The sequence below is a fragment of the Octopus bimaculoides genome, chromosome 2 (genome assembly GCF_046866305.1).
Source record: "Octopus bimaculoides isolate indiv1 chromosome 2, ASM4686630v1, whole genome shotgun sequence".
Lineage (NCBI taxonomy): Eukaryota > Metazoa > Mollusca > Cephalopoda > Octopoda > Octopodidae > Octopus > Octopus bimaculoides.
The window spans coordinates 100,808,393-100,819,950 of NC_142929.1; the positions used below are offsets into that span (position 1 = coordinate 100,808,393).

At 37.5% G+C, this 11,558-nt stretch overlaps 1 protein-coding gene across 3 annotated transcripts in view; it reads left to right on the forward strand.

The window, feature by feature from the left end:
* Positions 1 to 1,085: 1,085 nt before the first annotated feature.
* The window catches only part of LOC106868179 (cardioacceleratory peptide receptor), an 82,792-nt gene continuing 72,319 nt past the window's right edge, over positions 1,086 to 11,558 (forward strand). For all 3 annotated transcript variants that reach the window (XR_008267189.2, XR_008267191.2, XM_052978516.2), the window contains exons 1-4: positions 1,086 to 1,103; positions 1,392 to 1,446; positions 4,660 to 4,829; positions 7,638 to 7,797. Coding sequence is in view for 1 of the 3 variants with exons in the window: in XM_052978516.2 (XP_052834476.1) it covers positions 7,681 to 7,797 (117 nt within the window). In the remaining 2 variants the exon portion in view is untranslated. The remainder of the gene's footprint in view (positions 1,104 to 1,391; positions 1,447 to 4,659; positions 4,830 to 7,637; positions 7,798 to 11,558) is intronic.

Consider the following 11,558-nt stretch of genomic DNA (forward strand, 5'->3'; position numbering starts at 1 on the left):
ATGACCTCGCAAATGGGGCCCAGTTAGAATTTTCTTCAAGTCGAGTAGCCCATCCTGCTCAAAAGGTCCCTGAATAAGGTTTGTTTAAGGATGTTGAGCAAAACACCCATGTTTCCAAAGGTGAATTATTCAAACCCCAAAGAATTCCTCTCAACACATGGCCATGATGCTCCCCCACTACCTCTGCTCGTGATCAGAGATGTACATATCGTCAGCCACCAAGGGACATGCTCAACTGGTTAAGGTCAAACAACTGACAAGCAAATCTGTGGTATTAAGCAGAATATTTGCTGTAGCCCATCTTTTATACCAAGACAAAACAATGTACAAGATAAGACTTCCAATCAATTAAGATCAGAAGCCATGAGAACCACTGTCTGGTACTGCATCCAGGCAGTACCATACAGTATTATTATTATTATTATTATTATTAATATTATTATTATTATTATTATTATTATTATTATTATTATTATTAGTAAGGCGGCGAGCTGGCAGAATTGTTAGCACGCCGGGTGAAATGCTTAGTAGTATTTCGTCTACCGTTACGTTCCGAGTTAAAATTCCGTCGAGGTCGACTTTGCCTTTCATCCTTTCGGGGTCGATTAAATAAGTACCAGTTATGCACTGGGGTAGTTTTAATCATCTTAATCTGCTCCCCCAAGCTACCATTGAGGCAAAAGTTTGAAATCATTATTATTATTATATTTTACTTCTCAGAGCACTCGATCTTACTTGCTTTGGTTAATTCTTTTAGAGAAGACAGAATCTTGTTGTCAGAGGTCGCACCGGGTCTTTTTCCACAAATTATAAGACTTGGAACTTAGGTGTTAAGTATAGTGGCAGATGCTTAACACTCAAGCACCAATCTCAAAATCCTGCCTGTCCTCAGAAGAACAATTTTTCTAGTATGCTCTTTCATGTTAATTCCAATTTTTCCGACATATTTCTTGAACTTGGTTGTTTGTGCTCCCTATAGATCTACAACTGCTGGGCTGACAGTTATTCTCTTCATTGCCCACATTCTTGCAATTTCGTCTTGTAGTAATGTGTATTTTTCTATTTTTTCCAGCTATTATTTTCACCTCCACGTGCATCGCCAGGTATGGTAATAACTATGATTTTAGTTTCTTTTTTCCTTTTATCCCCTACAACGGTGTCTGGTCTCTGAGCATCAATTAAAGAGTCACACTGGAATGTAAAATAATTCCACAAGATTTTTTATTCATTAGTCTCAGTGACACCTTCTGGTTCATGTTCGTACCACCCCCGTGCTCTTCCAAGACCGTAATTATTATTATCATTATTATTATTATTATTATTATTATTATTATTATTATTATTATTATTATTATTATTATTATTATTATTATTTTATTGTCTTTGCACAGCTTCTAACTCTGGAGATGTACTACGGTGTCAGCTGTTCACTACCAATGAACTAAGGTAACACCCCTTATTTTTCGAGCACCATACAGAGTATTCGAGCAGTTCCAAGCGGTGCTGTTTTCTGCAAGTGCTCCACCCTTATTGCAGCCCCTATTTGTTTAATGTATTTACCAGGGCTCCGACAATTATTGGTACTACTACCACCTTTTTCAGCGACCACAGCTGCTTAAACTCCCATGCGAACCTATCATATCTATTGACTTTTCTTTCTTCATTATCGCATATCTTGTTGTCAGCTGGGCTTGCTATATCCATGAACCAGCATCGTTTGCTTTTTTTTTCTCAATTAACACTATGTCTGGTTTCCTATTCTCTATCTCATGGTCGAACTGAATCATAATATCCCACAGTATCTTTGCATTATCATTTTCGATGATGCCTTCGGGTTTACGTTCGTATCAATTTTTTGCTCTGTCACGTTTACACTTGTTGCAAAATGTATAATATGGACAATCCTTGCTATGTTGTCATGACGTCTCTTATATTCTTTCTGGGCTAGTGGCGTACATTGGCTGGTAATGTGCCATACAGTTTCACCATTTTGCCCACAAATTCTGCACTTATCACTTTCTAATGTTTTGTCTATTCTGTATTTGATGTAATTGGTTCTTAATGCGAACTCTTGGGCAGCACAGATTAGAGCCTCCGTTTCCGGTTTTAAATCACTTTTAGTCATTCAAAGCCATTTCTTTTCTTTGTTTGTTTTATCTTCAACATCCCTATGAAATTGTCCATGCATTCTTTATTTTATCCATCTATTTTCAGTTTCATTCATTCTCAAGGGCATGTACAGTGATTTATTTTTGCAATCTTCCATCCTACACAAGCCTAACCTTACTTCTAATAATAGCAGTTCTGTGGCATTTTTGACCTAACCTGCTTTGTTGTTTTCTTTTGCTCTAATGTTGTGTTCGCATCCAATCAGTCTTCTTCTCCCTCTTTTTATTGGTACATACTGTCTGTCTGTATCACTTTTTGGGTGGAGTGTTCCATATCTAGTAAGCAACTTCCTTGTCTTTCTGTCTAAACTGTTTCTTTCGTCTACTATCCATGCGATTACCCCTGCTCCATATCTAAGGAGTGAAACTGCCCAGATATTGATAGCTTTAATCTTATTCCGTCTGTTTAATTTCGACTTAAGGATCAGTCTCAGTCTGCGCAAGTACTCCACCTTAGATTTTTCTGTCATTTCTTTCTCCATCAATTTATCCATTTCCAATATCTCCAAGTACTTATAACCCGTCTTTTCTACTTGTTTCATAATCTCCCACGCCGTTATCGCTAGTCCGTCCATACATTTAATTTTGCCTCTCTTCAAGATTAACACACCACACTTTCTCAGTCCAAACTCCATTCTAATATCAGCAGCACTGAAGGTATATACTGTATCAACGAGGGAACTGACTTGGGATTCATGTTTACCATAAAGTTTGAGGTCAACCATGAATAACAAGTGGTTGACATTTTTGTTGGCGGCTCTTGAATACATATCCAGCATTTGCTTTCCTTAGAATCAGTGTTAGTGGTATCATGCACAGTACAAAGATCAGTGGGGACAGGCAGTCTTCTTGGAAGATGCCTCTCCTGATTTCTATTGTCCCTAAACGTCTTCCGTATGCTGTCAGTTGCGTCCTCCAATTCGCCATACTTTTTCCAAGTAATCGTTCAACATACGATGCAATTCCAAATAGGTTCATACATTTCATAATACAAGAATGTGGGATCATATCGTATGCCTTACGATAATCGGTTCATGACATGGCTAAGTTAGTTTCCTTCCTCTTGCAGTCTCTAAGTACAGTTTTGTCTACCAGGAGTTGATCCTTGGTACATCTGCACTTACACCTGCAACACTTCTGCTCATGTTCGTACATTGACTCTGCGACTATTCCAGTCAATAATTTCCACACTAGTGGCAAGCAATATATCGGCCTGTAATTGTCTGCCGTATTGCCTTTTTCGATGGTTTTCAAGCACAGCACTGTCCTACCCATTGGCAACCACTCTGGTGTTACTTGGCTGGCATTTAAAAAGATGTTGAGTTGTACAGCTATTCGTGCATGACAATCACCAAATCTTTTTATCCAGTAGCCTTGAACTCCATGTGGTCCCGGGGTCTTCAACTTGCCCATTTTTTTTTCCTGATTTCCTTCGCTTCCCTAACTGAAATGACTAGTTCTGCCTGTTTTGGTCAAACTACTGTTTGTTTCAGTTCTTGCAACCATTCAGCATCCTCTTTGTGCTCCTTGTCGTTGCTCCAGATGTCACTCCAAAATCTTTGACTTTCAATGTTATTTGATACCAACTTTTCATCTGTACACTCTCCATTTATTTCTTTGTAGAATATCATTTCATCTACTCTGAACAGACTGTTCTGCTGGTATCCATTCATTCTTTGGTCGTATCTTACCATCTTTGCTTTCTTTGCAACGAGGCGCTGTTTCAGTTCCTCCATTACCACTTTCAGGCCCTTTCTTTCAATATCATACTTCCTGTTCAGCGCCCTGTATTTTTGTTCGCTTTTAAGCCCCACCTCTCCTTTCGGTCTAACACAAAAATGTCTTTCGCGAGCTTATCTAACCTTGCCTGTATTCTTCTTTTCCACCGTGGATATTTTCTTTTATCACTCCCATTATCTTTCCTTTTCTTGACATCAATACCCACATTTTCTGCTACAATAATACTTGCTGCCTTGATCAAATTATTTGTTTCTGTGATGTTTTTTGTTCTGATGTATTTCAGAATTTCATTCACATTTTTCATTTCTTGGTTCAATTTCCACCGATCAATCTTCGTAAGGTTGCAAATAATGTCAATGTCGTTCTCCTGTAGCCTTGCCTTTATTCTGTCGTAAACATCTGTCATGTCACCATTAGTTTTATTGTCTTATTCCAGACCATCTATGTGTCTCTCATCGAGGAAGCTATCATTGTTCCTTTCCTGTGGTTTATTAGAGATCTCACCTGTTTTCTGCTATGAGATTATTTTTATCAGTAAACACTGTATTTTCATCGTTTCCTCTGCTGCTGTTTTCCAATACCCGTCTTTTGATAGCTTCGAGCTTTACTTCTGTGAACCAACGATTTTTTCTTATTGCTCTAGCTTGATCACATAAACTCTGTTCCGTTAGTTGAAACAATCTTCCTTCTCTCTATTGATCATATATACATTGTCGGTATCTCTTAATGCAAGCACCATTTTCGTCCACAGGGTTGCTCAAATAGTAACACTCCATGACCACAGCATAGACTTGTTTGCTCCATCTACGTCGTGTGTGATGGTCCATTGATGGATAACGACAGGCTGGAGCCGGACCAGTATCCCCGAACCTGCCGAGTGCAACATTTTCACCATCAAGGGCTTCAGATTCATTACCACCGGTATTTACAATATTTTGTTTTTTTCATTGTCATTCATATGAGGTAGCGATTAACAGTGTATCATCGATCAGGACATGGGGAGATTCCTTTCATTATTATTATTATTATTATTATTATTATCATCACTGATATTATTATTTTCATTTTTTACTATTTGTCATTGTTAACATTTCCTCTGATCCGACATGAATTTTGGCTAATTGTCATTAACACTTTCGTGTTAGTACTAGGCTCCGGGTATTATTCACTAGCGTAGATAATTTGATAGAACACTGCCTCTAATTATAAACGAATAAATGTAGTAAACAAGACAAATAAAGAAACAAAAAACTAATGTCCACCCTTATTTTTTTCCGTGGGGGGGTATATATTCATTTAATGCCGGGGGGGGGGGGTACATATATATATATATATATATATATATATATATATATCATACCTAATGCACCCACTATGATAAGAATTGTTTCTGTCTTTAGGTTCCACTTTCGAGTTACCTCTATTTCCAGATCTTTGTATTTTGAAAGTTTCTCCGTTTCTTTTAGAGAAATATTGTCATTTCCTGGCATTGATACATCGCTTAGAAAGCGTGTTTTTTTTCTTGGTGATCTCTGACAATTATATCCGGCATGTTGGCCTTAATTTCTCTATCTGCGTGTGTTGACATATCCCAGAGCTTTCTCATTTTCTGTAACCTTTTCTGGCGTGTACCTATACTATTTTTATTCTGTTGTTATTCCACAGTATTGGCATAGCTTCCAGTATTTATAGGTCCCAATTCTGTTGTGTCTGAATATATTCCTTCTTAGCCAGGACTGAGCAGCCAGAGACAATATGGTTTATTGTTTCTTCTCCATCGCCACATATTCTGCAGTTACTCGTGTTTCTTTTCATTATGTTTTTGGTGATTTCTGATGCTGCAATTAAAAACACTGCTTTGAGTCCTGAGCTTCTCAGCCATTGTTGGGATTTTGCTTTGACTATTTCTTTTCTGTTTAGCTTAACCCAATATTTGCCATGGAGGGGCTTTTCTTGCCATCGTTTTATCATGATTCGTTGCTGTTCCAGTTTTAGTTTGGATTGCAGTTGTTCTACAGCTTTTGATGTTTTTTTCCTCTTCATAGTTGTTATTATGACTTCTTTTTGATATTTATCAGCTTTTTTGTACTTATTATTTTTATTATTATTATTATTATTATTATTATTATTATTATTATTATTATTATTATTATTATTATCGTTTTTGTTGCTGGTGTTGTGAGGACGGATGGCCTAGGGGTTAGTGTTGTGAGAACGCATGCCCATTGTGAGATCGTGGTTTCAATTCATAGACCGGGTCGTGCGTTGCGTTCTTGAGCAAAACACTTCATCTCACCTCGCTCTACGATCACCTCGACAACTTACGCATGGCACACCGTGCACCCGTTCGGGCAAAGTCGATTTGATTGAGGGGGTGAGCTAAAATACAGCACATACATCTGATCACTATAAACAAAATCATTTGTGCAGGTCTTTCGGCAAGAGCTGAGCACTAATACGCCGTTTTCGACAGGAGAGTCCATTGTTGCTGTTGTTGCTGCTGCTGCTGCTGCTGCTGCTGCTACTGATATCGTTGCTGTTGTTGTTGTTAAGTCATTGGTTCGATACCGAGTTTCGACATTTTATGTTGATTTATAAGGCGGTGAGCTGGCAGAATGGTTAGCATGCCGGACAAAGTGTTCGGCGGAATTTCCTCTATTTTTATGTTATGCGTTCAAAATTACGACGAGGTTGAATTTGCCTTTATTCTTTCAGGGTCGATAAAATGGGTACCAGTTGAGTACTAGGACTGATTTAATCGATTAGCACCCGCTCAAAATGTCAGGCCTTGTGCTGATAAAAGAAAATAAAAAGATATTATGAATCTTTTGCATGCTACTTTTAGTTAGCAGAGGTATTATGTTGAAGTTTGACAACATCTAGTTTCTTCAAATCTTCAGAATCTTTCTTAGGATTCATGCAGAACACAAGATGGCACTTTTCTACAAATCGACAATGTGTGTCTCAATTTTAGTATACTTCAGCTACTTAGATAAAAGTTAGGCTGTCGCACCAGTTACCACAGGAACAATTGCCACATTTGTCTTGCACACTCTCTTCGTCTCTCTATGATCATGTGGTATTGTAGAGATTATGATCAGACATAGACTATTTTTTGTCCTCTACAATCATACCTAGTTTCCTTGCTTTAGAGGTGTTATCAGTCTTTATGAAGAAACACCATAAATCCTGTAATTGTAATTTACCATTACAGCCTCTGGCTTGTATTCATACCACTTTTCTGTCACTTTGGATAATCACATTCGGTTAACATCACAAAGTACTCTTTAACTGACAATAGTACCTGCACTTATATTCCTCTTGTGCTAGCTTACGGCATTCACATTAGTGCAGATCTGTAGAATTGTCAGAGGATCGGATAAAATGTTTAAAAGCATTTAATTTCGGCTCCTTACATTCCGAGTTAAAATTCAACTGAGGTCAATTTTCATTCTTTTAGGATTGACAATATAAAGTACCAGTGAAATACCGAAGTCAATATAATCAACTAATCCTCTCCCCATAAAATCGTCGGCCTTATGCCAAAATTATAAACGATCATTATTGTTTATAATTTTAGCACAAGGTCTGCGATTTCTGTTATTGTTAATAACTGTTACAGTTATTGCTGTTTTTAATGTGTGTGTGTGTGTGTGTGTGTGTGTGTGTGTGTGTGTGTGTGTGTGTGTGTGTGTCGCATCTGTTTCATAAATGTTTTTAATCTTTCAGAACAGCTGATACAGTTATGAAGCTCTGTTAAGCAGAAACAAAAATGGATTCAGAGGAAGTCCCCGAAATTAATTTAACACTCAACATTACTGCTCAATATCTGGAGGAATATTCGTCCAACTGCACTCAGAACCTACGTAATGTCCACTATTTTTACCGGGTATGCCAATAGTGTTCAAAACACTTTTATTTATAAGAAAATTACTGATGAAACCCAACGTTTTCCTGTTGTTGTTATTATTACTTCTATCATTGTTGTTATTGCCACTGTTGTTACTGTTGTTTCTTTTGTTGTTATTGCTGTTATTTCTCTTGCTTTTCAAGTGAACCAAATTATGGTTATAATCAGTAAAGGTGTATGTATATAAGTATGTATGCAAGTAACTAAGTGCGTACATATGTTTGTACCAATGTAGTACTAAACCGCCAGTTCTAACCATGAACCGTGAACTTTGGGTTTTGCTTACAAGTATACTAGAAGGAAATAATGGGATTTTTTATTGCCAACGAAGAGGGACTATAAAAGACATGTGGAGACAAAAAACAAATGAAAATAATAAAAAATGTATGGTACAATGATAATTGAAAATGAGAAATGAAAATGACGCTACTTGCCCCACCAAGCACCACCACTTACTTCCTTTTTCCCCTATATTCCATTATATCAAGTCCGTATTCTTTTTGAGTTCCTCATATTCTATATTGTCTGGTAATCCTTTCTTATCGTGCTCCACTTTCCAAACCTCGTATTCTCCATCTTTCAATTTCATTTTTCTGTTCTTCTGTTATTCGTATGCATGTATGGCGCCCGCCAATACTCGTCTCATCATCCACCCCAACAAACACTGTATCCTTCCATTTCACCACCTTTTTAACCAGTTCATCTTCTGCTTCCTCATACAATACAGACGCAAAACAACCAGTTGGAAGGGAAATTTGTGGGTTCCTGTGTGTTTATGCTTTTCTTTTCTGATTTTGTGTTGGAGGGGAGTGGGAAGGTTTAGTGCATGCAGAGAGAGGGTTGAGACGAAGAAGGTGTAGGTGGGCATTAGGTAATTGTGGGGTGGGGTTCTGTGTGTATTGGACTCCATTTCTTCCTCTTTCACCTTTTTCTTTTCCTTGTGGTCTCCCATTCTTTCTCTGCCTTTTCTTCTTCCACCACCATTGGTAAGATTGTTTATTCCTTTTGTTCTTCCTGGGGTTCTTCCTGGGGCTCTATCTCTTGTGGTGGCTCAGTTTTTTGGTGGGTGGAGGGCATTTCGCTCTAATGTGACGCTTCAGACCACATTTAAAGCAGCGAGGGTTCTGTACTCCACCCTGACACTCATTATCGTGTCGGTCACCGTTATAGTCTCCACCATGTCCTCTACTGTCTCGTTCGACCCCTGAATAATCATATTCAGAGTCTGACCCTTCCAATGAACACTTTTTGTTTTTCTAGCCTGGAGCACCGCTATCTTATCCTCATTACCAAGTAGGACAGCGGCTGCTAACCAGGCCACATCCATCTCCGGTGGAATTCCTTCCACCCTAACCCTAGACACTTTCCGTCCCAGGTAAGTAGGTAGAAGTATGGTATTGATGATTGATGCGTAGGGTATTGATGATTGAGTGAGAAAACAGCGATGGAATTATCAATAACAAAGTGATAATACGAGGAATTTTTAATACATCATCTGGTTTCACTGTAAAATAATTTACGATTAAATTCCAAATAACCGTGGGCAAGTTCTTTCCTTTGCAATTTTTCAATTACAGTCCAATAAACTTTTTGAAAAAGAGGATGATGATGATGATGATGACGATGATGACGACAACGATGACCATGATGATGGCACTAGACGTAGTTAACTGCTTGATTGCACTTGTCATAAAATGTCATAAGTACTACAGCACAGTTCATGAAACAATTCTATCGAGAGAGAGAGAGAGAGAGAGAGAGAGAGAGCACACACACACACACACACACACACACACACACTCACTCATGCTCATTCACACTCACTCACACACACGACATGACTTCAATACTCATGAACAATGCTCAACTGAATTCATGAGAATCTCTTTCCTTGTGTACGGATGTGGGAGCAGGGGCATCTTTCATATTCTAGTCGTCTCAATAATGAACGACTTGCATTGGATGAAAGTATATTCCATATATGGTAGCAAGTATACACACAATATAATATTTTCTACTATAGGCACAAGGCAAGAAATTTTGGAGAAGAGGGTTAGTCGATTACATCGACCTCAGTGAGTAACTGGTACTAATTTCATCGAACCCGAAAGAATGAAAGGCAAAGACGACCCCGGCGGAATTTGAACTTAGAATGTAAAGACGGACGAAATGCACTAAGCATTTTGCCCGGCGTGCTAACGACTCTGCCAGCTCACCGCCTTATACATGCAATATAATGAACACGCGTCTAGACTGTGTCACCATTTCCTTTTGCAAGTATAATACAGAAACAGTTATGTATGAGTTACTTTGCAGGCAAACAGTCGACTGTCACTATAAAAATTATGATATTTACATAACTTAAGAGACTACTTGTGGCATCAGTGCCCTTTTTTTTTTATCACAACATTGAATATCATGATGATGAAAATTATAGAATAAAATTATAAAAAATGATGTTGATGAAGATGACATCGATGACGATGATTATGACGACGACGATGACCATGATGAGACGACAATAGAATAAGAACAGTAATGAAGGGAAGCAAAATAACAGTATAATAATCTAATACTATAATAAAATAATGGTAAAAAAATTTGTGTGAGATGAGGAAAAGAAGCCCCTATCAATTTCGCCATGCAATATTGTAAATATCACGAATCAATAGATATATTCACAATTTAGTGTATTATTACGTGGCACTTATATCACGTAATGTAAAGAACCACATTTCATATTACGAAATGATTTACAGAAAATGGTATGCATGCTTGTCACTTAGGATATATTTATTAAACATGTTTGGAAAATAAATTAGATGAAATTAAACAACAAATATGTGACATGGATATCATAACATGGTTGAAAACTTAAATTTTTCCAAACGTACATACGAGAGTGTGCTGAAAAGTTCCTGGCTTTGGGTAAAAGAAAATACAGGAGGATCAGTTATGATTTTGTTCAACATATTCTCCTGTCAGACTCACACACTTATTGCAAAGGGGCTTCAGTTTTCCTAAACCCTGTGAAGGAACTCAGAAGGTTGGGCCTCCAGCCAGGCCTTTCCCAATACCCTTAAACCAGGAACTTTTCAGTACCTGCTGCTTCTTTATGTAGTAAGATGGCGAATTAGTAAAGTTGTTAAGTGTGGAGTAAAATGCCACACTGTATTTGTTAAGTCTGTCCGTGCTCTGAGTTCAAATTGCTTTCATCCTTTTGGGGCGGGAGTTAGAAAAAATAAGACTTCAGAGTGATGGATTTGTAAAACCGAGAGAGCATGGCCTTCAAGTGAAGCCTTTGTTTTGGACAACACACGTGGAATGAAGAGAGAAAACATGCAGAGTCAAGTACAGGTCTTTCACAAAAAAACCTAAGCCAGGTTTGCGCATGTAGGCGCATATAGCTGGGCAATCCTAACCGACGGAGAACCTAGAATAGAATATTTTTGTAATAAGAGTAGTTTAGAGCAGTGAAAGCATTGCAATAAAAGAGGTACATCCGAGGTGAGTTTGAAATTAATCCTACTTTTATTTACAAGCTCGTACAGCTGCACACATGCATATAGATTCATATACACCTGTTAACCACTTTCTTTTTATGTATGTATATACGTATGCATGTATATATGTATGCATATATACATATATATATATATATATATATATATATATATATATATATATATATATATATATATATAAATTTTAATATTTTAATAATTTAATAATTTAATAAT